We start from the raw sequence: 27,986 nt of genomic DNA on the forward strand, positions 1-27,986 counted from the left end.
AAAATGCTTAATGTAGATTTATTCACTTTTATTTGTACTACCAAAGTCCACTGACTTTACAGAGCTTTAAAGCACATCTGAAGACTGTGAGATGTGGTTAAGTGGACCTTGAGTTAAGGGTATTTTGTCAGATTGTAGAAATGAATGAATAGAATGGGATGTGAATGTGATATGCAGTGGGTGAAGGAGAAAAACAAAGACAATGTGATTATTGCCTCCAGTTGTTTGTATCAAGTTTGTTTCATATTGTACACACTGCCTTAAGGGCTTCTGTGTTTGGATTCCAGTGCATGTATGTGTGGAGGTCACTGAAGATGACTACTGACTAAATAGTCAATTAAATCACAGTTTTGGGAATTGATGTACAGGTTTCATTAAGGAAACCTGAGGTCAAAACTCTTAAGATGTTTTGTTTTGCTGTTTTATTGGCAAAGTGTGCAAGCATACAGATGATGTGTCTTGGCGTTTGTTTCCACAAACTCAACATAGAAGAATAAAGATAAAACAAAAGTAAGGTAATAACAACAAATAAACAAAATAATAGTAAAATTAAATCAAAAGATTTAAATAATACTAAACACTAGAAATAAGCAAAAACAGGACAAAAAAACTGGAGCAAAACTGCATGGCTGCCATCCGCGCCCATTAAAGGACAGGTTCACATTTTTTCAAGCCTTTCTCAAAAGCAAACTGACATGCCAATGTGTACATTGAAACTTTTTTCTTGCTGTAATAATTCCTCCTATTCATACTGGATATTAAAAGATCATTTAGTGGGGTTTCCACTGTAGTTTTCTGCCATCTATTACTACACACACCAGTCCAGTAGGTGGCGGTAGAGCACCTACAAACTGGTTTACCAACCGCCAACAAATCCAAAGATGAGGAAGAAGAAGCGGACGCGACGAAGTCAGGAAGTAGATTTGTTACCGGGTACAGTGCAACTGAGAATATCCGTTGCTCATAACGCCTGTTTTAACGTTAAGCAGCCGTTACTATTGTGTCCAATATGGCTAAAAATACAGTTTCCGACCGGTTTAGGAAAGTAGACGTAGATGAATACGACGAGAACAAGTTTGTGGACGAGGAAGACGGAGGAGAGAACCAGTGTGGACCCGACGAATCAGAAGTGGACGGTCTGCTCAGACAATATCCTTCCGTTTATCTTTATATTCTACATTAATGCTCCTCTACAGACATTAATGCTCCTCTACAGACATTAATGGTCTTCTGCAGGCAACCTACCCGTAACACCGTTGTGTCAGTCAGGGCTGGTGTGCACTGTCTGTACTGTTATTATGTGGCTGGAAGCTAAAAGAAGGCCGACATACTGACTCTCAGCCTTGCATTATCATTTGAAATATTCAAAATATATCTATATTGAACGGCATTCATTTAAAGTTAGAAATGGGTGACATTTATTGGGAAAAATGTGTTCAGTTTGCTGTCAGAGTTGCGTTTCCGGGTATCAGTCAGCGGGAGGGTGTGGTCGCCTCAGCTATTTGCAGTGAAATAAGTTGATAGGAAGTGTTTAAAAACGCGTTTTTACTCCTAAGTGTTGTGTCTATTTGTCATAGTGTTTATTAGTTTGCTTTGTTTGCTATCCAGTGCTGTTAACTTTACAAGGGTTGATGGATAATTAGCTCCAGTGGTGGAAATAGCTAATTAAATACATTTATTCAAGAGAGCTATTTGTACCACAACAATTCAGAGGGAAATAGTGTACTCTTACTCCACCACTACTACTTCACAGCTGTAGTATTTTGTCAATTACAATTTGACTTTGTATTACAAAACTAATGGCAAGCTTATAAAAGATAATGCTCTGTCATACACTAAAGGACGGGTTCACAATTTATTAAGTCTGTCTTAAAACAGTCAGGAGCCCAAATGTAAGTTGAAACATGTTTTTCTTGCTGTAATCATTCCTTCTGTTCATACCGACCATAAGAAGATCCCTTCATGACGCACTTACAATGTAAGTGTATGGCCCGCTATTTCATCCCCCAGCAACTGGACTCTGCAGGAGCCCAGGCCAGGATCCTGTTTGTGGATTTCCCTGCTGCAGGACAAGCTCTCCCAGCTGCACGTGCTTGACTCCACCTGCAGTTGGATCACCAACTTCTCTGTTGACAGGAAGCAGCACAACATTGGGGAAGCACATCTCTGACTCCCGGACCATCAGGACCAGTTCCCCTCAAGACTGCATCCTTTCTTCACTTCTCTTCTCCCTGTACACCAACAGTTGCACAGGCAGTCACCAATCCGTCGAGCTCCTGAAGTTCACAGATGACACCACCCTCATTGTGCTCATCTGTGGTGGGGATGAGTCGGCCTACAGGTGGGAGGTCGACCATCTGGTGTCCTGGTGCGGCCAAAACAACTTGGAGCTCAACGCTTTAAAGACAATGGAGAGGGTTGTGGACTTCAGAAAGACCCAGCCCCACCCACTCCCATCACCCAGTGACTCCCCAGTGGACATTGCGGAGTCCCTCTGCTTCCTGGGAACCCTCATCAGGACCTCAAGTGGGAGCAAAACATCAGCAGCGTCACCAAGAAGGCTCAAGAAGGATGTACTTCCTGCGGCAGCTGAAGAAATTCAACCTGCCAAAGCCAATGATGATGCACCTCTACACCGCCATCATTGAGTCCATCCTCACCTCCTCCATCACTCTATCTGGTACGCTGCTGCAGCTGCCAAGGACAAGAGCAGACTGCAGTGTATCATCCGCTGTGCTGAGAAGATGATTGGCTGCAAGATCATGTCCAACCCCCCAGACACCCCAAAATCAACTTTTTTGAATACTTTCCTCCAGCAAGAAGAGGCAATCTATCTTAACCAAAACCTCACAGTTTCTTCCAAACTGCAGATGGTCTCATCAATAAGACCCTGACCCCCACTGACACGGACTCTATCCCACTCATAGTCACTGCACATCATATTAATGTGAAATCTATAATCTTATATTGCACAGCTGTGAACTCAGCGCGTTACATCAATGCAATTATTTGTATTCTTTGTATTATTACACTTGTCATTTAAAAGGAATGATTACAGTGTTCATATGGACACCTGACTGTTGATTTAAGACACACTTGAAAAATTGTGAACCTCCTCTTTAAAATAGTTTAAAGTACCAGTATATAAAGTAATTAAAATTAGCTTCACCTCAACCAGCTACACTTAAATGCAGCAATAATAATAATCCAATATGTGCCTGTGAAAGGGGTTGTTCTGCATCAAAGTAATGAAAAAATGTTTCTGCCTCGACCTCATTAAAATCAATAATTAAGAGCACATTAACGCTTATTTGTGTGTATTTGAAGGGCAAGAAGCAGCGACCGTTCTCCTGACTCTGAGGCAAAGCGACAGGTGCTTCTTTCTGTGGCAGCAGTGTACTGTGTTTTTTTTGGTGTGTGTGTGTGTGTTTGTTAATTTGACAAAAGAAATGCATGTGTATTCCTATCCTGTGGAATTGTGTCGTCCTTGACTGTCGCTTTGCAAGGGGAACATGAATGCAGCTCTCCAAGCCGTGCTGAAGAATCCTCCAATCAACTCCAAGAACCAGAACGTCAAGGTATTTAAGTACATCATCACTGACATTTTCACAGAATGTGTGCAAATACGGGCCGTTATAATGTCAGAAAGATGTCAAATCATGTCTTAACCTTAAATGTGGGTCCAAACTTGTACATCATGTGTATTTCTTACATTAATACACTTAATTCAAGCTATATGCAAACGGTTTACACCATTCACCATAAAGTCAGGGTTTCCTTGGTGTAGGAAAAGCTAAGACATTCACCTAAGTGTTGTGTAATATTGCTTATCCCCCTTGTGTATGTATGTATGTGTGTGTGTGTGTGTGTGTGTATGTGTGTGTGTGTGTGTGTAGGACCGAGCAGAGACGCTGGTGGTCAAAGTGCTGAGCAGTTTTAAGAGCAGCGACATTGAGAAAGCTGTGGGCTCATTGGACAAAGCCGGAGTGGACCTGCTGATGAAATACATTTACAGAGGCTTTGAGAAACCCTCTGACAACAGCAGCGCTGTGCTGCTGCTGTGGCATGAAAAGGTACGTAGCTGCTATCAATCGAAATAAAGACGATGCAAACTCCAACTGATTTTGTCCTCACGGTTGAAAGAAAACACAGATTTTTGCTCCAACTGAAGCAGTGTTGTAAGAGTTTAAGACAGATTGTTTGATTTGGTTAAATGACCACACAGTAACAGATCTGTTTAGTTGTACAGACATACATGACTGACTGGAGCAGTTTTATTCTCAGATGTATTAACCTGGTCTTCTGGTCATAGTTGTAGTCATGATCATCATTTTATTCAGCAGATTAATTGCCTAAATTCACAGACTGGAGTTGATTTGGAGACAGCCGTGGTTGGTTACTGGTGGTGAAATGAGGTGCGGTTTAATACGACAGCCAACACTCCCTCAACAGCTACTTTGTCAAAAAATACAAGAGAAGAGCAGCTGGAGTTTGTGTTTACAGAGCAACCAAACAAACTCGCATTGTTGTAATGCAGAAGTTAATAATAATAATTGCAACCACAGTCTGAGAGGAGTTTTCTACACAACAGCGGGACACAGTCAGCTGGTTTAGCTCGCTGAGGAGCACTGCTAACAGCTCACTGATCCAAAAATAGCAGAAGATGACACATCTCTGATAACTGACCACTAACCTCTGTGACAAACACATTGTATTTCCTGAAGCTGACACCGACGAGATCTAACTGTGCTGGATTACATGCATGCATCCATTTCTTGTTAATCCATCATGTTTAGGGAGGCAAACTGAATCCAGTGCAGGGATGGTGGACTCACTCCCAGGAAAAACTGCAATATAGACAAATAATTGCTGAATGTAAATACATCGGATGGCTATTGCAAAAAAAAAATGCACACAATAAATAGTATCAAAAATGGGATTTGAACTTTGAGATTATAACTACAAACGTTCAGTGGAATCATTGATTGCTTTCTAAAACTGTGCACACAACTACAGTAAGAACATGTTGGCTGACATTTGCAATAAAAGCAGTCAGTGAAATAGATATTATCATGGTGTAAGTTAACGTTTGGTTGAACTGCTGGAGGTTTCACACATAAAGGACTTGAGGTTCTCCTGCTACACTGACCATTCATGTTTTTGACTCGATGTGTTAGCTTGATGAAGATCAAATGTTGGGGTTTTTTTTTTTCTTCTCTTTCTTGTCACAAATCTGTCCTTCTTGGCTCTACACAGTCCCCCACCCCACACTTCACAAACTACCCGGTTACATAACAACTGGACTGGTTTAAAAACCTGTCTCATGTCCCTGCAGCTCCAGATTTCAGCTGTTGAACTTAACACAAGTACATACACTTTTTCTGGCTGATTAGACGTCTGCTCAGGTACAAGTTGGGAATGATGTGTGTGTGTGTGTGTGTGTGTGTGTGTGTGTGTGTGTGTGTGTGTGTGTGTGTGTGTGTGTGTGTGTGTCCTCAGGCTCTGGCAGTAGGAGGAGTGGGCTCTATAGTCAGAGTCCTGACTGCCAGGAAGACCGTCTGATCCTCTGAGACCTCACAGTAACCAACTGGAAACAGACGTCAGTCAACAATCTGCCCATATACACCAGAGCCGATCACAGGGACGTGTTTCTCCTTCTCTGGTTCTGGACATGATTCCTGTTTATTTTTCTACTGGAGCTGAGTGTCTTCCTGCTGTTATTTCCTCTTTTTTTTTTTCTTTTTTTTTTTTTCTTCTTTGAGTTCACTTTTCACATCTGTGGGATTTAGGAGTGCTGGCTGTCAGGCAGGCAGGGAGGTGCTGGCACCTCAAACCCTGTCTGTGTTTGCCAACCACGCAGAGAGAACCGACACATTTCAGATGCTTCGCTCAGACAGACACATTCTCTCCAGAAAAGCTCCACGCTTCTTTCAAACAGCTTCACGGCTGCTCTGATTCCTCAGCCGGCTCACTCCAACATCTCCCCCCCTCCTCCTCCTCCTCCTCCTCCACTCTGGTTCTTTCCTTCCTGTTCTTCCTCTTCTCTGAAGCTTCTGACTCATCCAAGTCGATGAAATGGAAAAGATTGCTCTTGGATGGACTGTCATAGACTGGTGACCTGTCCAGGGTGTTTCCCTGCCTTTTGCCCAGTGCTTGCTGGGATAGGATATATTTTTGCCCAAATAATTATAATTTTCTGAACATCTTTGTTCATTGAGTGTTTTTTTCTACTTTCACCAGTACCACTCATGTTTTTTCTTTTTATATCTGCAATAAAAGACTAAAAGCTAAGGCGGAAAGTGACTGTTTTGTTTCTTTTAAAAATGCAGGGATCAAATTAGCTAAGCAAATAAGTTTCCATATTTACCTTTTCAGTTTAGCTTTTGTCAAGAATTCACTGAAGACTGAAGAGAAGTGTTGCCCATGTTATGTCAGAGCTGCAGTACTGTGCAAAAGTTTTAGGCCCTAAAAGTAAAGTGAGGATACTTTGTCTTTAAAACAGCAGCAGTTCTCCTCGGTACACCTGCACACAGTGTTTCAGGTTCTTGGCAGGTTGGTTGTTCTGCATCTTGGAGAAGTTGCCTCAGTTCTTCTTCTGTGGATTTTGGCGTCTCAGCTGCTTCTGTCTCTTCATGTTAATCCCAGACTGACTCATTGATGTTGAGATCAGGGCTCTGTGGAGGTCAAACCATCTGTTGCCTTGTTCTTCTTGTTGATGAAGATAGTTCTTTATGACTCTGGCTGGATGTTTTAGCTGATTGTCACTCTACAGAGTAGACTTGGGTCCAATCAGATGCCTCCCTGATAGTGTCGCATTATGGATAAGAACTGAAACATTTAAAGTGCCTAAAACTTTTGCACAGTACTGTACCAGAAACACTTCAGATTATTTCTATATTAGCAGTCATTGCATAATTTTCAATTAAATGCTACAGAATCTGAATCTGAACAAACATACCTCTATTAATGTGCATCTTACACGGGTCTTATACAGGTCTGCTGCACTGCCTTCTTCACAACTATTTGACAGTAAAAGAAATATTGGATATATTTTGTGAATATTTCCATTCAAGATTCATGATGAAGATTATTACAAAATACATATTCTGAATTCTGAGAGTGTCAGCTATGATAGCTAATATTAGAAGAGTAACACCACTGAATGAAACCTGTGAAACTGACAGCAGCAATGGACTTACAGCAGCCTCATAATCAATAACAGCTGGAAAATGACATTTAAAGTCTGCTGTTTTACTCAAATCAAACCACACCGCTGACCTTTCTCCCCTGATGGAGGTCGAGAGTGAACAACCAGAATGTGAATACTTTGCTAAATTACCATAACCAATGTGAACCCTTCACACTTTGTTTGAAAGCCTCACAAACGGTGGAGGAGACGCTGGTGTTCCGCTGGGACTGAGAGGGTTAAACAGTAGTATGATACAGGAAGTGGCTGGATTCTGGCTAGTTTGGCGTTTAGAGTATAACATGGTGTCTAGATCAGGTATCAGATGGATGTGAACAATCCACACTAAATACAGTTTCAATCAATCATTGTTTCTGCTATCAGGTACAGTCATATAGCAGCTCAGTGTTGAGTGCAGCAGTGATCTCCTGGTTTCTTCTCCAGGACTATTAACTCAAACTCACAAGAGCTCAAACCACCTATCCATGCTCCAAATGGAGAACTAACTGACACAGTGCAGCATTATAAATACTTTGGTTAGACAGCTGATTGTCCTACAGAACTCATGTTGAACATCTCGCTCAAAAACTAAAAGTTCACATTGGATTCTTGTAGCGGAGCAGAGCTGGTTTCACTTTTCAAAGCAGGAAGCAATCTACAGTCTAACATCCTGTACACTCATGCTGCCGCCAACACCTTTAAACCTCTGGACGCTATCTGATTCATTACAGCAGACAGCTGTCACTCACCACTGTGAGTTATCTGAAGGTCACCTGTGTCTTCCTTTATAAGACCTATTATTTCACATCCTTAGTTGAGCTCAGAGCTGATAACCATGACACCAGATCACAGAACAGCTCGGCTCTAAAAGCTCCTCATATAAACTCTGAACTGTAACACAGCACTTGTTCCAATGAGGGACTTTTAAAGTTTTACTCGCTGCTGTTCCTCATTATGTTTGATTGTTTTCAGTAGTGTGTCTGAGTGTGTATGATGATTGTGATGTGAATGTGATTCTGTGTACATGTTCTAAAGTCTGAGTTGCAAAAGAGATCTTGATCTTAATGAGATTTCCTGAATAAATAAAGCTTCCTACTAATAATGACCTGACATAAAAAGGAATCCAGTAAACATGTTTCATATTCAGGACGTGAGAGCGCTGGTATTGGATCAGGAGAGGAAAGTTTTCATCCATATAAAACTCATAATCTGAGCCAATTCTAATTATTCTATTCAGATTCAGTGTTGGAACTGAATTTAAACCAAGAACAACAGACATCACCGTAAAAAGATTTTCACAGAAGTTTTTTTTTTTCTCACACATACTTAAATGATTTCTGTCTCGGGTGTTTTTCACTATCACACATGAAGTGTTAATACACACACACACACTCTCTGTCGCTATGGTGTTCATGGCTGTGGTTTTTGACTGTGCAATGCTGGAAAGAAGAATCTGAACTCTTTAAAGACTTTTTAAGACCCTTTTAATACCCCATAAATGCAATTTAATAATGACTGAAGTATGGAAGTATGATGGTTAACCAATAGAGACAATATGGCTTAAAAGTATTGAGTGTTATAATACATTTTGCAGTATTTCCAAGCAGTATGTTACAAAATTGCTTATGATGTAATTAATTGAATGAATGTGACCTGGATTTGGATAAGCAGCAGAACATGGATAGATAAGACTAACCAATGAAAAAATGATTCATTCAAAGGTAGTGAACCAGCTTCCTGGTTACTGTAGCTGCAGTAGTGACAGTGTTTGTTACAGGTGTGATTGTGTTGACTGAAACTCCTTCCTGCAGCACAATCCTGACGTCCTGACAGCCTGCAAGCACGTACAAAAACATTCATAACTAACGTTACCGCCAAAGATTTTTATACATTATTAATACTCCAGATTCCCTGTGAACTAAGGCTGTTTTTTTTTTCGTGATCCAGTGTTGATGTTAAACTGATAATAGGAAACCATTTTTTTTTCTAAAGATACACATTTATAACATTTCCTGGAAGAATTATCAGGAACACACCTTTCTAAAGTCAGTATTTAACAACCTCCTAAACTAGTGGGAGCTGTGGAAAAAAAACAGTTTTTATCCACTTGGAAAAATCTCTTTACCAACTGTTATACAATTTCACTTTTTATATGGAGAGGAAGAAGTGAGACACACGCTGATTAAACACAGCTGAAGTACAGATCTTAGCAATCGGATGTTAGGTGGTGATGGAGTCAACAACAAAAAAAACCCCCTCAAGATCCTGTAAGCTGTTAACTCGTTTCAGTGATTTAATAAATGAATAAGACGACAAGCAGCAGCAGCAGTGCTCTTTGTTCTGTGTTGAACACACAGATTCAGGTTTATTGTCCAAACAGAAAGATGCAGTATACAGTTTCCACACACACACACAGACAGACAGCTAATCAGGCAGACAGGTACCAGATGAGACGGGAGTGAAGCTTGTTTTCATTGATTTTTCAGGTGAGGGATCTGGGGGAAAACAAACGGAGTCAACCGGACTGACGTTTTATTGCAGATCTTAAACAAGTCCTTTATTTTGAAATGGTTTTTCTACATTTGGACCCATAATGTGACCTAAAACTGACTTCACTGGCAATTCATTGATCAAGAGGCTAAATGTTTGGCACGTTAACAGGCAGGTATGAACCAGAACTCAACTCAAGGTCCACTTACTAGGTTTTTTTTTTTTACTAGCAACAGTTGAGGGAACTTTGCATGCTCAGAAAAAAAAAAGCATGGACATTGAGGTCAAATGATTTAGTCAGTTTCTAAGGTTTAGGAAACAGTGATACATTTTCACAAATACCAGCTGAGTGGTCTTAAACTGAACACAGTCAAGTGGTAAAAATGGGCTGCATTCTGTCTTTTTAATGTAGTGAAGTATTTATCCAGGAATGTGACAATATTGTGCTCTGACAATGTGAAACTCTGCTCTTTTCATCACCGCTGTAGGTTTTATAACTTTTTTTTTTTTTTTTTTTAAAGCGTCACATCAGAAACGCACTGCAAAAATATCAAACATGTGATGTGTGTCTGGCAAAGAAAGGGAAAAAAAAAAAAAAAATGCTGCTTCTGACTTATCCAGTTATGTAACAGCAGTGAAAACAAAAGTCCAGACAGGCTTTACTGAATGTCTTTACACCTGACGTGAGCTCAGATGGTGATGCACCAACACATTCATCAATTAATCCAGTCATATAATTAGTGTATCTGCCCCCTGGTGGCTGTTAGCAGCAGCCACAGCGGTACATTCTGACTATATTAACGTGTGTCCTGTTTGTTAGAACAAGTTTGAAGCTCCCTACAGTTAACTTTACATTTCTCTGACATGGTAAAAAAAAAAAAAAGAGCTACATCGTCACATGTAGGCACGACAATGTATCCAATCAGGTGGAGAATAAAATACTCCATAGACTGACAATCGCCTTCTAGTGAACAGTAGGTTTGTAGAAATAATAAAGGAGATGGTGAATACTGTAATGGTCTGACTGTCTGTGCTGCTGCAGAAATACCCTCCCACCCCCACCCCCACCCCCCCATCCACCCCTCCAATCACACACACTCCTTCCTCCCCATGTTAAAAAAGACATTTATAAAAGGACAAGCCATAGAGAGCAGCCACAGATATTAAGAGGACAGTTTGTTCCTACGAGGTAACAGATCAAGACAACAGCTGTTAGATTCTCTGTCACTACTCAGGGTTTCCACAGCGAGTCTGAGGCCACAGCAACAAACCCTGCTGATGATGCAGCTGGATTGTTATGCGTTCACACTGGTAGCGTCACGCTCAAGAGTCACCATTCATTCGATGCTCTCTCTCTCTCTCCCCCTTCTTGTTCTCACACACACACACACACACACTGCAGCCATTCAAACCTTCACAGTTCTCTACAAGTTTTATTTGAAAGACTACAGAGACATTGAAAAAAAAAAAAAAAAAGCTCAAAAAACACTTGACACGTTACAAAAAAAAAAAAAAGTTCCAATCTGTGTAGCTTGATAAAGAAAGAACTGCCCACTGCTGGTCAAAGTTTCTCAGTGTGAACGCTGTCGTTTTTATCAAGCAGTATTCAAAGCCCTTATACACTGTGTGATACCAGTAAGTCACTAATTACTGGTCCCAGTCTGTCTTCTGACTGTGTGATGTCACTTTTGAGGCCTGTCAGAAAGTGTGATTAATGTCTGATGAATGGATGCATGAAGTTAAAAAAAAAAAAAAGTGTGTATGCGAGCACAGGCGAGCCAACTATGCTGCTCCTTTTCAAAAAAAAAATACAGTAAATGACATCATCATAAGGCCGGGACTGTTTTGTTTGTTGTTGTTGTTTTTTTTAATGTTACAAAATGGCACTTCACATGGATCATCAGAAGAAATAATTACATTTTATGAAATAGAATATTATTAAGGGGAAAAACTAACAGTAGCACTACATCACACAGCAAAAAACAACATTTAACGAGGGAGGGCGACTGTTTAGACAGTCATGTAGTAACTACACTGATGATATGAGGTGTGTCTGTTAGGTTCAGCTCAGCCGGAGGGGGGGGGGGGGGGACTGATTGATCGATCACATTGTACATTCACTTCACAGCAATTAATCAGAGCAGCTTGTTGCGATGTTGGGGGGAGGGAACCTCGTGAATTGAGATAGTTGAGACGAGGATTGAATACTTCCATCATGTTTCTCTCACAGTTGTCAGCTTTGGTTTGGGACAGAGGAGATCTCACAGTGTAAAGGGGCCTTTGCTGAAGGAAAATACAATATAATACTTTTTTTTTTTGTTTGTTTTTTTTTTGTTAAACTTGGAGAACAGCATCGTGCAATTCAGACTGACATGAATGAACCCTGGTTTTCAGAGCTGGAGAGAGAATCTACAACCACTGCTGGCAGTCCGTTAACTCTTTAGTTGTACCTGCTGGCTGCTGTACTGATCTGCTACCTTCTACAGAGAGAAAGATAGAAAGAGACACAGAGAAAGATAACAGAGAATATAAAACAAAGTTTTCTTTTTACAAGAGTCCTTTTGGGGGGTTTTACCAACCCTCCTCATCTCCTTCAGACACACTTCACCCCTCCTCCTCCTCCTCCTCCTCCTCCTCCTCCTCGTCTGTGTGTAACAAGTGTAGCCAAGTCCAACTGTGTACTTCCTACTAGTGTGTGCGTGTGTGTATGTTTGTGTTTGTGTGTGTGTGTGTTTATGTGTGTCTACTTGTGTTCTTTAGTAGGGGCAAAGTAGAGCTCCATGGGTTTGTTGACCTTCCAGTACTTTTCGCTGACCAGCTCCAGGGAGAAAGAACCGTTCAGAACCTGTGATGAACAGAGATGAAACGGTTGAAACTGGACTTCACTACATCAATCCAACGTAGTAGCATGTGTACAAGTTAGAAAACATCTACTGCTTCTCAGCTGAACAAAAAAAAAACCCTCTTAACAGTTGCTCCATTCTCTCTGGAAACAGGCAAACAGCTGCTGTTCAAATGACTGAAGGTATAATTAACTGAGTGAAAGGTTTCTGTCTCTGCTAAAGGATGTGGGAGATCTTTATCAACAATCCCTAAATCAGGTTTTTCATAGATGGTGTAAATGTGTCTAAAGGTAGTGTGTTTGTATGTATGTGTGTGTGTGTACTCACAGTGAACTGGTTTCCAGCAGTAGGTATGTAGATGGTGTACTGTTTCTCTGAAGCTGCCTCCACGTTAACAGGACTAGCCTCGGCGTTTCTTCTCAGCTCCTCCAGAGCCAGTCGGACAGCCAGGTATTTAGACAGGTGATCCACTGTAGCGTTACCGGACGTCTTAATGTAGCGAGGGACGAACTCCACACTGCAGTGACACACACACACAAACAGATACAAGTGTGTAAATAACCACTCTTGATAAATACACAGTACATAAATAGATGTGGCTAGATGCTCGTGGCTAATTTCATCTCCCTCCTCTACAAGACGGTGAAGATGTGCTTTCATTTTTAAGACCGGTCACCCCCCACACACACCTGTTGTGACCGTCATCCTTCTCCATCAGGGTGGGATGTGGCCGAAACACCAGTTCTATTTCGCTGGCGCCGCCATCGATCACAGAGTCCCCGCCCCCGTTCTCAGCAGCGTTGTCCATATCCAGACCGCTGTCATCACTCGTCTTGGTGCGTTTGATGCTGGGACCTGCCTCCTGGTAGGAATATGGTCAACTACATGGTTAGTAGTTATAAACAGACAACCCACACCTGGAGGCAAGGCAGGTTCTCAGAGTCTCAGCTTACAGTTGTTAAGTGTGTGTTGCTTTTGAATGTAATCATTACACCACTTAACTAGAATCCAGATTGCAACTGTCGCACTAAATATTTCAACGGTCAGAGCAGAATGACGACCGGATTTATAAAGATTGACACTTGCTTTACTTGTTTTTATGTATTTTGAGGATAAAAATATGTACAAGAGTGATTTGATGTCAAAGAAGCTGCACACATGCCATCAGATGACATCATCATGTGTTGTGTGACATCATCACCGACCTGATTGCTGTGGACAGAAGCGTTGCTACAGTGGGAGGAGTCTCCGTTGTCTTCAGCTCCGCTGCCGTTCTCCACTGTGTGTCTTTTACCACGCTGCAGTCTGACACAAACAAACGCAGTTATTAGAACAGACGGAGATCTATATGTGTGTCTGCATTATGTTATATATGTGTGTGTGTGTGTGTGTGTGTGTGTGTGTTTACCTGGTCATAGCCTGTATCTTCAGCCCCTCCTCTATGCTGTGGGACAGGGCTTGCTGGTTGTTGTGTTTGCTAATGCGGGCCAACACTCTCTCCTGGTGGGCTTCATACTCGTCACGGCTGGGATAAATCTTACCTGATGGGAAATAAATGAAACCAAGACTAAATGATAGAATTTTAAACAATATCTGATTCCTCCTCCATCTTTTTAACGCTGACTCCTTGAACCTTACTGACACCAGACACGGCTGCGTCGCATTCTGGCTACGACACAGTTTTGTTGCGTCCTCCGCACAGCGTCATACCACACCAGGAGTGTTTCAGAAGCGGAGCGCTGCCTGTACTTTGTGAGGCTGCTGGATAATCTGTGTAACAACCATGGATATATATATGTATATGTAGAGAGAGAGAGAGAGAACAACAAACAAACAAAAGGTTACTTTGCCTGTCTGGTGTTGACTTGCTGTTGGTTTGGTCATGTTTCCTTGATTTTTGTGCTTCTACTATGTCATAAAATCTTGTGATTTTCCACTTCCAAGATGAACCCTCTCGTCGTCCACGGTGGCAAACATCCTCTGACCGAAGTCCTCTTGACTTCTGGCCTGCTGCCAGTGGTTTTGACGTAATGTTGATGTAGTGATGTGATATACGATTGGGAGTCTGCACTGAGTGTCGACTGGATGCTCTATACCGTTCCTCCGTCTGCCTTCCTGCCCTGGTTCAATCCGCTCTGCGCAGCTTCACGCGGCTTCTGTCAAAAATACACTCGGCACGTAATTTTAGCGGAGCTGGAGTGGAGAGCCGCTTCTGGGACGCTTCTGAAAGGCGTTTGCGGTGCGTCCGGTGGGATCACAAGCATCGACTAAAGCGGCTGTGTCGCAGCCAGAACGTGACGCAGACCGGTGCCCGGTGGAAACAAACCGTAAGACAAAACACTTACTAATCAGAGCATCGAAATTAGGGTCTGGACGCAGCGACCTCTTGGACACCAGCTTCTTACGACAGGTAGGACACTCTTTGTTACTGAAAAAGACAGATCAACATGTTCATCAGTATCACAAACTAAACTGACAATACAGACTACTATTACTGAAGCAACACATATATTTTCATTTCAACAGTACAGTTATGTGGAGCCTCTTTTTGACCGACGTTGCACACTTGATCTACACAAACCTTCTCTTGGGCTTTCTTCAGCACCGTTTCAGGGAGTTATGGTGAAAACCATAACTAAAACAAAACATCACTGTTTACAGGAATAAGATAATGACTGACTAATCCACAAGTGCTTCTCTAAGCTAACATCGTTGCTGATGACATACAGTGTAATAACATGTCATTTTCTATGATTTAATGGTTGATGACAGCAGCGGAGGCAGGACTGAGCATTGTGAGGGACAGAATATTTTCTAATTGTTTCAGCTCCTCTAACATGGATAAATGTGTCTGCTGATTTCTGAAGCCCTCATAGGTCACCACTGGTCATTAACTTGCAGCTCTGACATTTGTGTTCTCTCCCCCCCACCCCCTCCCCACCCCCCATGAGAAACTCTCCTGGTTCCTACATGTTTTTGAAATACTCACCCAGATCTCAAAGCTGTGATGATACAATCAGCGCAGAAGCGATGCAGACATTCTTTGGTTGTCATTGTGTTCTTCAACATGTCCAGACAGATAGGACACATGAGTTCACTGTGCAAGGACCTGGGCGACACCGCAATCTCCAGTCCGTCTGTTATAGCCTCCTGTGCCAGTACGAAAACAGAGTGCGATGTAGATTAGTACAAACGCGGAGATACGTCTACGGTTTCTGAGGAGCGGGTTGCATAGCTGATGTGGAAACAGCTCAAGGGTCTGATTCATGTTTTCAGCTCCCCCAAAATCTCATAACTGTAATAACTGAGTCATCATTTTTGGATCTTGCACATCTACATGTTCTATTTTCAGGAGCATGGGGCAGCTCCAGATCCTCCAAATGTGTATATATATATATATCAAATATGTCCCATATACCGTACAGTAGCTGTTACATTATCCCTGGAGAAAGTGACTGCTACATCTCACTTTTTTGCAACTTAACAAACTTGATGACAGCATTAATAAAAAAGTGAAATGATGAGATGAGACACTGATGTGAATGAAGTGATCCGGTATGAATCGTTACCTGTGGAGTTCTCTGTAGCTCGTACAGGCTCAGCTCCCAGGTCTTACTGAGGGGCTGAACCCCGTTGGTCTGAACTGTCTGGGTCATCGCTGCAAAACTGAAATACAAAAACAAAATGAGATTTTCTTAAAAATCTAAAGGTGTAATGGTGAATTGTTGGGGGGGTGGGGGGTGGGGCTTGGACATTGAGAGACATTGGGGTTCAGTGTCTTGTTGTTGAAGTACACTGTGACATGTGGACAGGAAGGACGGAACAACCTGCTCTACCTCCTGAGCTCAGAAAAACCTTTCATAAATGAGTTACTTCATTCAATTGTTATTCAAACTATTAAACTTGGACATTCAGTTTAAAAGATAGGTTCAAAAAAATAGTGAAGCTATCTTTTTAACAGCTAAATGCCCATATGATGCCAGGTGTCAGTTGCTGGAATCATTTCTCCCTAATGTGCTTTCAGTGTAAGAGCCGAGATGTATTATGTGTTTATCAGAAGCAGAACACAAGGATTCAGTCGTCCAAACGAGTCAAATAAAGTAGATATCTAAAGTTTCACTCTTATTAGTTCAAAGTTCCCTCTTTGTTTCTCTCTGGACATCTCTGTTGAGCTGCAGAGGATGGATAGTAACAAAAGATATGTGCAGTATAGACAGGAGGAATAATTACAGCAAACAGAACATGTTTCAGTCATCATGTGGACACCTGTCTATTGTTTGAAGACAATAGTCACATGAATGTATCCTTTAAGGCCAGTGGTTTAATGCTAACTCCTTTGTGGATAATTGTCTTGTGCTAATAAATCATTTTTTTACCTCAGTCATCAGTCACTTGTGATCATATTGATCTTATTTGCTTTGTCATGTGCATTTTAAAAACAAAAAGCTTTAGGAAATTAGATGTCAACTATACAGCAGTTTGCATAACGATGTAGCAAACATGTCTTCAATAAAAACATAATAAAGACAGCTGCTGATAGGTCAGAAGGTTTTAGTTACAACAAAACAATTTTCCTGCCAAATGTCTGTGTATGTTTGTTTTTATTATCCACAGATCTACACTTTTATCATACGACAGATACTCAGAAATTACACAGCCACACTGTGGTGTTCACACACACATATACACACGTTTATTTACCACAACATGGTTTCTGATAGTTTTCGTTCCTGCTTCGTGAGACCGATTTAATAAAAGAACGCAATAAATAGAAATGTTTAGAAATGAAACGTGAGAGAATGTAAAAAAATACAACTTGACAGACAGACATCTGTTCTGATTTGATTTCAACTGCTACTTTTCAACTGCTGCATCTCAAGAACATTGAAGGATCAGTGAATCTATGTGAAATAATAGTCATTTCTATTTCATAAAATAGAAGCAGGTTTATGTTCACACCCAGCTGCTACACCACATGCAGACAGCGAAGACTCAACTGCTGTTCTTCATCATGGCTGTTCATTAGCATTTGTGACACGTTCACTACTTCTCTTCCATGTTTTCATGTTTTTAAGAGTAGAGCTACTTTTCTAACATATTTTAATAACCTAAATTTGAGCCTTACATAGCCTTTAATCATTTTATTAATTTATTATTGTCATGCTTTCATAAACACAAATTTGTTAATTTGGAAAAATAAATCACCACCAGAGGAAATGTTCTTGCTGCCAAAAACATTTATTATTAGGATATTTCTTATGTGGCTAGTTATTCAAGAATTCTTGTTAAATACATGACAATTGCACTGCGTTACATTATATATCTATTTTTGATATTTTGCCTGCACCCTGTAGGTTTAGAGTATATGACCTGATTTCTAAAAGTAAAGAAATAACAAGAAACGGCAAAATTGGAAAGACATCAAAAAATTGAATTTTCATATCATAATTCTATGTTTGAGACATTTAAGCTCATGAATTTTGATTTTAGACGCTTCCGTTTTAAAAGGTTCTGAACAATTGTACAGTATTGTCTATCTGGCGATGATATTTTTTTACTACCAAGGAGAAAATTCCTCTCTTGCCTCTCTGTAAGTGATTTGAAAATATGAGCAAAATACAGTATCTTCCAGTCAACCAGGGGTAACCCATACTGGACATCGGGAATAATGAGCTATTTGTGCTGCATTGCTACCTAACAGCCCGCTGGAAAAAAAGACTAATAGATAAGATAAAAAGCCGAATATCAGATTTTCACATCTGCAGCTGTGTGACCATGCTGCCATACATGTGACAGACAAGAGGTGAAAGGGGGGGTGGTCCATATATAACACACTGACTTGTCGATGCCAAGCTGGTATATCTTTGCGGATAAGCTGAAAAATGTCAGGAGAAACAAAAACAACAGAGATGTGAACCTTGGAGCGTCTTGACCACAACGTGTACATTCTCTGTACCGCAATTATCAATTCATGCCAATAAACAAAACCCAAAATATTGTAACAACTGACTCAAATTAGGTACACTATATAGTCGATGGTTTTCATATTTTCATATAGTTTTGCAAGCTAGCACAAGACAAGGAGTATACATTGGCATTTGTTTAAGTAAATCTTACTGGTGCTAGCAAATCAATTACAGTTAATAGACATATTTCACGTAAAATCTCTGTGGTGGCTGATGCTAACTAGCTACCCCAATCGGCTAACTTAGCTATTCTTCGTAACGTTCACATTAGAGGCGAAATAAGCTCAAGATATAGCATGTATGTAGCCGATAGAAGACGACGAATTCACAGGCGTGTGAAACAGTTCCTTCATGACAATTTAAATATTAAAGCTACCCGCACAAAACGCTAATATCTAAAATATAGCGAGGGAGTAGTGACTGTAATTTGTCGCTGTGACAAGAGGGAAAAACAACAACAGAGCCCGAGCCGACGCACCAATCTCCTGAGGTCAGCTGTGTGCTTTTTTACCTTATTTTCAACGTTTTAACAGCTGCAAACTCGTACGTGAACCGCCGATGCTACACACATACAGACATAGAAGCGAAATATTCCTAGCTTGCTTAAAATATGGTTGTTTTCTGTACTTACATTTTCAGTTGTGGATACTGCCTATCCAGCCAGCGCGTTTAGGCGAAGGCAATATGGCGAATGCACCAGCAGCGATGTAGTCTGGGAAATGTAGGCACCATACCAGAAGAGTCCGGGCATGGGTCCATGTGTCGGGATCCCGGGGGCCCCGAATCAAAATGGGAAAAAAATTAATGGAGGTGCATGATAAGGTAGAACGAGCATATCTTAATAATAATAATTTTATTTGTACAGCACTTTTCAAGCTAGGGGCACAAAGTGCTTTTCATAGACAGGATAAAAATCAATCAAATATAAAAAGAAAAACATTAAAAAAAAACAGCAAAATACAAGCACACAATTAAAAGACCGTATAAAAGAAATGTACAAATAAATCATCCAACAGGTAAAACAAATAAAACTATTAAAATAAACTTAAAATCAGGTGGTTGCACAACAGAGCTGTATTATGTAAAGATAATAATAATAATAATAATAATAATAAGACTAGTTGTCAGGCAAAACAGCAAGTCTGTCAAAACGTGTCTTAACACAGGATTTAAAAGCAGTAACAGTGTCAGCAGACCAAATACTAACGACTGTTCCAAAGCTGAGGTGCCAGTACAGTAAAAGCTCGATCACCCACTGACCTTAACCTGGACTCTGGAACAGCTAGCAGACCTAACCCAGCAGATCTAAGAGGCTTGTTTGGACAGTAAGGAGTTAAGAGTTCACTCATGTACTCTGGCACCTGGCCATGTGTGCACATTCACATTCACTCTCTAACAACCTTCCATCTCAAATTAGATATTTGAGAAAATAGAAAAACACAAGGTCCATGGTCGCACTATATGTGATCCAATGATACAACAAGATCTGAAAAAGGTAAGAGGTAAACCATGCAAATCAATCAATCAATTAAACATTACTTGCACAGTACCTTTCATACAGGTCAGTGCAATTCAAAGTGCTTCATAGATGACAGACAAGCTGACAATAAGACGGAACAAATGTAAACAGTAAAACAATTTGAGGCTAACGCACACAATAAATGAAAATGATAAGAATGTAATAAACAACTAAAAGACTCATGCCACAGGACTTGAAGGGTCATAGACCTATGGTTCATACTTTGCAAGCATGTCAGACAAGTAGATTGATGCAAATGCTTCAAAAACAAGTAAAAAAATAAAAATCTATAGCCTACTGACAAGCAACCAATGTAAGGACGGGTGTAATGTGTTCTCTCCCTCTGGTCTCAGTGTTTGGTATTGGTGAGGGAGAAGACGGTGTCAAACACATCACACAGATCCTGATGAGCAGCCTGAACTGTGAAGGGCAAAGGGATTCATGTAAGAGCAATTTTTTTGAGAATGTAATCGATTAATCAGTCTTTCGTTTATAGCTCCCCTTCAGTATCACAGATTGGGGCCTTTATTCATTCATTCATGCATTCATTCATTCACTCAGGGTCCACTCTACTGTGATGTAGTTTTACATTATTACCACTAGAAGACGTCAGAGCTCTGGTGTAGCCTATTAGAAATGTATTACAGATGTTAAGTACCCATGAGTATTAATTTGGTGATTTGCAGGTCAAAAGATGTCTGAAATTGTTTGTGTGAAAGTTTTTTGGATGTCTAGGTGAATAAAACCTTTGTTTCAATGTTTAAATAAGTATATTTCAATGAGAAGCATGTTCACTACTGTACAAATTGACAGTTGCTTATATATTCTGCAGTCATTGTTGATTGTGCATTTACACAATATAGTATGGCTTCCTCGCAGCTGTCATGTGTTATAATGATTGAACACACAACAAGAGGAGCAAGGAGGGCCATTAGCAGATATAAGATCAAATGTAGGATTAAATAGAGCCTCGTAGAAACAGGTTGACATTTCTGAGGCTGGAAGGGACATACAGTGTTCTGCAGAATTCAGCAAAAGGCAGCCTAAAAATAGTAATGAATAGACGGACAATGGAGAAAAAAAAAAAAAAAACGAGAGCGATAAGACTGGATGGGCGAAAATGAACAGTAATAAACAAAGTATAAATAAAAGTAGGCCTTGGAAAACATTTTAGAAATTGATCAGAAAGATCCTCATTTTTAAAAAATGATAACTGCACACATTTATTTGTAGTGAAGTGTAGAAATTCAACAATAACTCGTTTCATTTATTTATTTATTTTTTTTTTAAACACAACAAGGTAGACTGACTCAAATTAATTAACTAAAACGGAACAAAACGAAATATTTTTTAAATATAAGCTAAATGAAATAACTTTTTCTTTACTCTTTAGGGTTATTAAACGGCTATTATGACTGAACATATTTTTTTCAAAAAAAAAAAAAAAAACTAATACAAATCATCCACATTTTGTAAAGAATGAAACGAAGTGGGAAGGTCTGTGTAGCGTGTGAGCGAGAGGCGTCGCCACATCAAAAGGGGGTCGAAAATGGGAGGAGGAAGGAGGGCAGAGGGAGAGGAGTGAGGAGGGGAGCGGAGGTAAGGGGAGGGGAAGTGCTGTCGGTCCATGACATGAATGAACCATGTTCGGTAACGGAGGCTTAGCTCTCCCGGTTTGCTCCTTTCTCCTGCTACACCTCCCGGTTCTCCCGCTAACGAACAACTGGCCCGTTAAGGTAAGTAGCTCGCGGAGTAGCGGTTTGTTCACAACGCTGTGTCCATTGGTTGAAAGCTGAACGTGGGACTGGGTAGTTTGCTCCAATGGAGAGTAGTAACTTCACAAGTCTGTCACTTTCATTCTGCCTTGCTTATCGTCAAATGCACTGTCTAGTTTTCACCTTAAATTAATAATTGAAGTCATTCGTCACTTCGGTTAAGATATGACCAACACAGCGCTGATGTCTGAAGTCGTTTCAGTCTCTGGAGTAGTTTGGGCTTCGAACAGCCATTTAACCACAGTGTCACAGTGTATGTGAAGGTAAGCTAACTGTTACCAGTGACATTGCTCCTTTCGGCGAACCTCCTCGAAAAGTTCATACTTGTTGAATTAACGCCTTTGGGATGCTTTGATGCATGTTGCGGTAAGGAATGAACGGTAACGGCTTGTAAAAACGAGTTTCTAAGATGTGTTAATCTAGACCATAAACAAGGCAGCAGTGAAATGACTTAATGATGTAAATGAGACACGGTGTTTAGTGCACCCATTCTCCAAAGCAATTATAATGCTGTAGAACGAAGTTCCCCCAAAGTTACTACTTTAATTCAGCTCAAAACAAAGCAGATCAAATGAACGTGACCTCTTTTAATGTGTGGTTTATCTTAGTCACCAGACTAAAACATTTTCTGAGGGGGGGGTTGGATGTTTGGACTGTCATACAGCTTCCCCCCATTCAACTTGCCAATTTGTTTATGAGGGTGTAGCTTAAACAGCAGCTTTGTTGAACTTCACCACTTCTCCTGTTGGATGTAACAGAAGCAATTCTTGCTGCTATATTAATGTTTTGAAGTTCAGGCAGCTGGTAACAGGTTCATTTAAGATCCTGTGTTATTAAGTGTAATAGTGTGTTGTCTCTTAACTCAGTTTCACATTGTCTTGTCAGCAAACACCTCTCTGCCTTTCATGTTGTTGATTACTTGTTCAGGTCCTCTCTTAAACTGGCAACTAAGTTACACTGAGATCCAGTAAGATTGAATGAACAGCCACACAATGATAAAATTCAATGAGCGGTTTTGTCAGAAATCATAACCAGTGATATTTTCAGTTATAGTTTTGTTGATTTTTATCCCCTTTAATCAGCCCTGAAGGCAGTATTGAACTACACAGCTCCTTGTTGTAGGAACAAAATTGTAGAGCTTCAACCATTAGTCAATTAATCGATTAATTACCAACTATTAAATTAATCACCAACTATTTTGATAGTTTGTCATTTATAAAGAAAAATAGTTAAAAAAAAAAAACAACCATCTGATTCCAGCTTCTCTAATCTGAATATTTTCTGCTTTCTTCAGTCTTGTGTGACAGTAAAGTGATGATCTTTGCGTTTTGGTCTGTTCGTCGGGACAAAAGACATTTGAGGACGTCAGCGTGGGCCTTTAGGAAACAGTGATCGACATTTTTCTGACATTTTAGCAACCGAACAACTAACCAATTAATCGCAAAAATAATCGACAGATTTCTCAATAATGAAAAAATGTGTTAGTTGCAGCTGTTTTAAAAAATGGTCTTTCTTCATGCGGCCTGGTACAGTTTATGTGATTGAGTAATTCAGTCTGTCAAATAGACATGAACTATCAGGGAAGCAAACATTTTCACTCCAGTCTGATAGATTGCAGGATAGAAAAACACCTCTGTCTTAACAATCGGGGACTTACATCACTGACTGACCATTTGGCTACTGTTCACTGTGGGCTAAACGCCCAGCTTAGCTAAATGACCAACTAATAGATTGATCTGCTGGCTTCCACAGTTCTGACCATGTAAAGAAGACAAACATGGTGACAGACAGCAGCCAGCCAGCCTATCGGGGTGTCTTGGGGTCTCATGGTTGAAACTCTTAACAGATGCATTACCAAAGGCTGCGCAAACAATTGTTTGCAGACACTTTTTTCTCAGCTGTGGTAACCACCAGTGCTCACAGTCCTTCTTTTTTTAAACCACAAACACTGCTTGATTTCTACACACATGAATGGGCTGAACATTCATGCCCTAGAGATAACTGACAAAATGCCCCATATTTGTCTGGTTAGCACTGAGTTTATCATTCAATCCATTCATTCCTGCCAAATGAAAAGAAAAAACTCACACTGTGTAGTGAACTTAAAAGAGCCCTGGCTTTCTGGATGTGAAGCTGATTTTTGTAGATGAAGTTGACAACACATGAAATTGATGGCAGCAATAAAAAAAAAAAAAAGAAAGTTGTGTAGCACACACAACAACTGGCATGACATCTAATAAGCTTTTTTTTTTTGGCAAAGACTATTGAAAGACATTGTCTTCCAACAGTGCTAAAGCAGTCTTTGCACATTATACCACACAAACATAATGCACCATAGCAACAGTGAGGTCATGCTTTCTATTTAAAGGTTTAAATTCATTGCGGTAACATCGCATAGCGCTTGTTATTTTTCCTATCAAGGCGCGGAGAGACGAATCGCTTAATTGGACTGCATTTAAACGGCTGCGTGCGCTGTGTACAGTTTATATACTGTATAATAAAGCATGTTCACGTTGATATCAGCTGGGCTCTACTCCATACCTCCAATCTGTTTAGAATCCTGCTTTGATCTATTTGAGCTGGTTTTTTTCTTTATGTGAAAGAACTTTGGAACGTGGGTGATTCATAGACAACATTATGAATGGTCACGTTGATTTCTATCATAAATGTAAACACACCACTGTAAGTTATGTCCAGTGTGAGAAGGCTGTAGTGGAAGGAATATGGTGCACATTACAGGTTATCAAGAAAGAGAGTACCACGTCCTGATTTGACCTCAAACCCCCCAGATTTTTACTCAGGAACATAAACCTTGTTTTTCACAGGATGTTTCCAATCTAACAAACTATCTCACAGGTAATTTCCAGCCTTTCATTTAGTCACTGAAGCGTGAGAAGGCGCTGGCACCGACGCTACGTGTCATCCCACCAAACATTAACGTGTGTCTTCTTTTTGAAACGATGTCCGACCCATTGTCATCCAAACACTGATTGTCATAGCTTGATAGAAAGCGACCATTACCGTCTATTTTCAACCGGCACAGATATCCAAACACACACACACACACACACACACTATGGTAGTGTGAATTAGCCAGAGGCTAATCTGTAAGCAGCCTGTGTAGGCTTGTTAGGACAGTGTTAAGACAACACAGTAGTGGGACTTTGAGCCTTGATGTGTGTGTGTGTGTGTTTGTCAGTTGAAGGATTAAAAAAAATAGCACCAACCTCACACTGGACTCACTTAAAGAAGTCTTTCACCTTTAAATCACACCTCAGAGTACGAGCGTGTGTCAGCAACCTACGCTTGATCTTCATCCTTGTACGTAAACATGAGATGCTCATATGAACTCTCAGCGCTGATGAACCTTTTCTACACGTTTACATCGATCATCATTCACATTCTTCTCAAAATAAAAGTCTGATGTCATTCTATATTTTACTTAATGTCAGGAAATCTCATGAAAAGCTCAAAACCAACAAGGTTCTTTCTCTCAACACTTCCTGTTGCACTCAGCCCCAAAACCCACCAGATCCTACAGAAGATCTACATTTTTAAAAAAAAAAAAAAACGAGCCACAAATATATAGTTTAGTTTTTTAAAAAAGTATTTTCTGCCACTACAGTTTCCAGCAAAGATTAGTCAAACAGGAGGAAACAGTGCATTTATTGGGGACTATTTTCATTAGTGGGTTTGGTCCACATCTGGTGCTCTAGTGAGTATTTCTGGCAGCAGGATGGTGTGTGTGGTGATCAAGTCAAAATAAACTGCAGTGTGTGTGTGTGTGTGTGAGTGTGTGTTCATGGTGATGAAGGAACATGTCATTCAGTGCAACAATGTGGCTCATTGATGTGTTTTCATCTTTTTTTTTTTTTTTGGACAACAGTGGAGGAATAAGATATATCAGACTGTGAATACAGACAGTGCTTGTTAGCAAATTAAGAGTTATTAGTTGGTTTGAGTCTGCACATGGGATTAGTTGATTAAGACAAATATAGAAGACAAAAGCCAGTAACACTGGAACACTTCAAGAAAGTGAAATGCTGTCTAGTTTGGAGTAGTTTACAGTTATTCTAGTGTGGAAAACGCGGAATATTTCAAAATAAGAGCAAGGCTGTTTCCACAAGTCAACAACAGAATCATCCGGTCGTTGTAATTACATGAATATTTAAATATTCTGTCAGAGAAATATATAAGGTGATTATTTATGTAGTATGTGAACTGGAAGACTAGCTCACAAGTTATTAGCTGAAGCTAAATACGCCGTCTGTCAGCCAGTGTGTAGAATAAATGAAGGTCAGCTCAAAGGAAACTGAGATGAAATTTACATCATTTACAGAAAAAAATCTTAAAATATGAACCTTAGAAGCATATTTTTGTGACCAACAACATACATTTAATAAAACACTTCACTTTGCTACAAAGGTTTTATGTTTTACCTCATGAAACAAAAAGTCTCATGAAAGTTCAGTTGACTTTTCAAGCTATGACGACTGTCAGCGGCACAGCTGTAGCTAATTAGCATCAATTCCACGACTTGACCAAACTATGAAATGAAGATCATGCCGTTGTCCCTTTTTGATATGCGCTCCAAAACGCTGTACTATTTACACTTTGCCAAAATAGTTTCCTCAAGAAAGAAACACCGCCCTGTATTATTTTGAAATTTGAAAAAGCAACGATCTAGCCCGGTGACATCACGTCATTTTCAGACAGGTAGTTGGCATCATCAGCTGGAGGTTTGGGGTGCTGTGAAGTGCGGAGCTGTCATACATGTGTTCCATGTTCATGTGTGTGTGTGTTTGTGTGTGTGTGTGTGTGTGTCTGCCAGGACAGAAGTGAAGGGAGGGTGGAGCAGCATAACATCCATCTACAATCACACAGCCATGGAAGTCCCAACGTCAAACAGACACACAACAACAAGGTACTATAATCACACACACACACACACACACACACACACACACACACACACACATGCTCTTAATGTGTTTTATTATGTCACTTTTTAGAATGTGTAATATGAATGTAATGTGTCCTAATTGTAGTCAGTATGTGTGCTCTTGATTAACACAAAACTCACAAAGAGTCACTGGTTGCTGTAATCATTCCTCACGTCCATACTGGGAGTGAGAACGCATTGTAAAGTTCAGCTAAAGCCACTGTGAGTCTCCAGCAGTCTCACATACACAAATCAAAACAGTATCTTTCAGATTTATGGGCTTTTTTTTAGTACAAATTCCCCTTTTTCTGTTTCCCAGGACAGTGTTTCCTCACTAAGCTGTGGCAGATGTATACGAAACCTTTTCTATACATAGTCTGCTGTCACTTTCCTTGCCTAGGTGGCTCAGGTTCGACTGGTACCGCAGGTCCAAAAATGTCCTCGGTGGTGCTGCAGCTCTTTAACTGACATCTTATCGTCCTGTTTTAAATTCAGTATAAGCTGCAGCAAAGCTACATGAAGGTACTACTTTGACCCGACCAGTGTCCAGAGCTCCAAAAATCCTATAGCTTCTGTTTACATTTGGTTCACACAGTTACAGTTAGAGTTAAACAAATAAGGGTAAGATGGAGCGTGATACTGACAGGTGGATCAATGATTGTTGTGGTGAAGAGGTCAACCTGAAGGCCATCTACAGTCATTAGCTCTAGGGTAGCGACACCTTTTTAGATTTTTTTTTTTACCGACTGTTTTTCCTGTGTGTGTTTTCTCCCAGGAGGAGGTGTTTCAATGGTGGGGGGAGTGGTCCAGTTGGTCATCCTGTTCCAGAAGCTGCGGAGGAGGCGTGAGGAGTCAGGAGAGACACTGTCTCATACAGAGGTGATGTGGATAAAAGAGATTCTCAAAATACAGATGTACACACATGTTATTAGACTGTATGAATATGATTGGGGGGGGGGGGGGGGGGGGGGGGGTTTGGTGTTAGAAATAGAAAGAATAGCCATTCAGAAACATAAAGGTATGTACACCGGAATAGCTCAATGTGGAGGAGTCAGTAGAGACATGGCTGTGTGTGTGTGTGTGTGTGTGTGTGTGTAGCCAGCCATCTTGTTACCTTTGACCTCCCCCTGTCAGACTTGCGGAAGTTTCTGTCAACCAAGATTAACGCCACTCTGCCCTCACTGCTGGCTCCCCCCCCCCCCCCCCCCCCCCCCCCCCCCCCCCCCCGCCTCTCACCCCTCCTTCCCTTCTTTCTTTCTACTGTC

The 27,986-nt window shown here is 40.6% G+C and overlaps 3 protein-coding genes across 9 annotated transcripts in view; 2 read left to right on the top strand and 1 right to left on the bottom strand.

The window, feature by feature from the left end:
• Window positions 1–879: 879 nt before the first annotated feature.
• On the top strand, window positions 880–6,299 carry LOC122994525 (actin-related protein 2/3 complex subunit 5-like). The gene is made up of 4 exons (XM_044369256.1): window positions 880–1,149; window positions 3,506–3,578; window positions 3,897–4,073; window positions 5,500–6,299. Exons 1-4 carry the CDS (start codon window positions 1,010–1,012, stop codon window positions 5,560–5,562), a joined length of 453 nt encoding a protein of 150 aa, XP_044225191.1. The 5' UTR covers window positions 880–1,009; the 3' UTR covers window positions 5,563–6,299.
• A 3,218-nt stretch (window positions 6,300–9,517) lies between these two features.
• On the bottom strand, window positions 9,518–19,222 carry rnf2 (ring finger protein 2). Of its 6 annotated transcripts, XR_006406488.1 has the most exons (11): window positions 19,117–19,222; window positions 16,089–16,185; window positions 15,509–15,675; window positions 14,865–14,947; window positions 13,928–14,060; window positions 13,725–13,824; window positions 13,209–13,381; window positions 12,847–13,036; window positions 12,424–12,521; window positions 12,049–12,156; window positions 11,348–11,959 (listed from the first exon to the last, which is right to left on the bottom strand). XR_006406488.1 is itself a non-coding variant. In XM_044368535.1 (10 exons), the coding sequence occupies exons 2-10, from the start codon at window positions 16,173–16,175 to the stop codon at window positions 9,669–9,671; spliced, it is 1,038 nt and encodes a 345-aa protein (XP_044224470.1). In that variant the 5' UTR covers window positions 16,176–16,185; window positions 19,117–19,222; the 3' UTR covers window positions 9,518–9,668. The 6 variants fall into 6 exon arrangements, 5 of the variants coding, with proteins under 5 accessions (XP_044224470.1, XP_044224468.1, XP_044224469.1 ...); XM_044368535.1 differs by lacking the exons at window positions 11,348–11,959; window positions 12,049–12,156 and adding an exon at window positions 9,518–9,681 and having other exon boundaries at window positions 15,509–15,669; XM_044368533.1 differs by lacking the exons at window positions 11,348–11,959; window positions 12,049–12,156 and adding an exon at window positions 9,518–9,681.
• Window positions 19,223–21,598: 2,376 nt separating this feature from the next.
• Window positions 21,599–27,986, top strand: part of si:ch211-267e7.3 (ADAMTS-like protein 2) — a 17,884-nt gene continuing 11,496 nt past the window's right edge. For both annotated transcript variants that reach the window (XM_044369140.1, XM_044369141.1), the window contains exons 1-3: window positions 21,599–21,740; window positions 26,611–26,703; window positions 27,497–27,600. In XM_044369140.1, coding sequence (XP_044225075.1) covers window positions 21,648–21,740; window positions 26,611–26,703; window positions 27,497–27,600 — 290 coding nt within the window. In that variant the 5' untranslated portion in view covers window positions 21,599–21,647. The remainder of the gene's footprint in view (window positions 21,741–26,610; window positions 26,704–27,496; window positions 27,601–27,986) is intronic.

The sequence above is a fragment of the Thunnus albacares genome, chromosome 12, assembly GCF_914725855.1.
Source record: "Thunnus albacares chromosome 12, fThuAlb1.1, whole genome shotgun sequence".
NCBI classification, from domain to species: Eukaryota; Metazoa; Chordata; class Actinopteri; order Scombriformes; family Scombridae; genus Thunnus; species Thunnus albacares.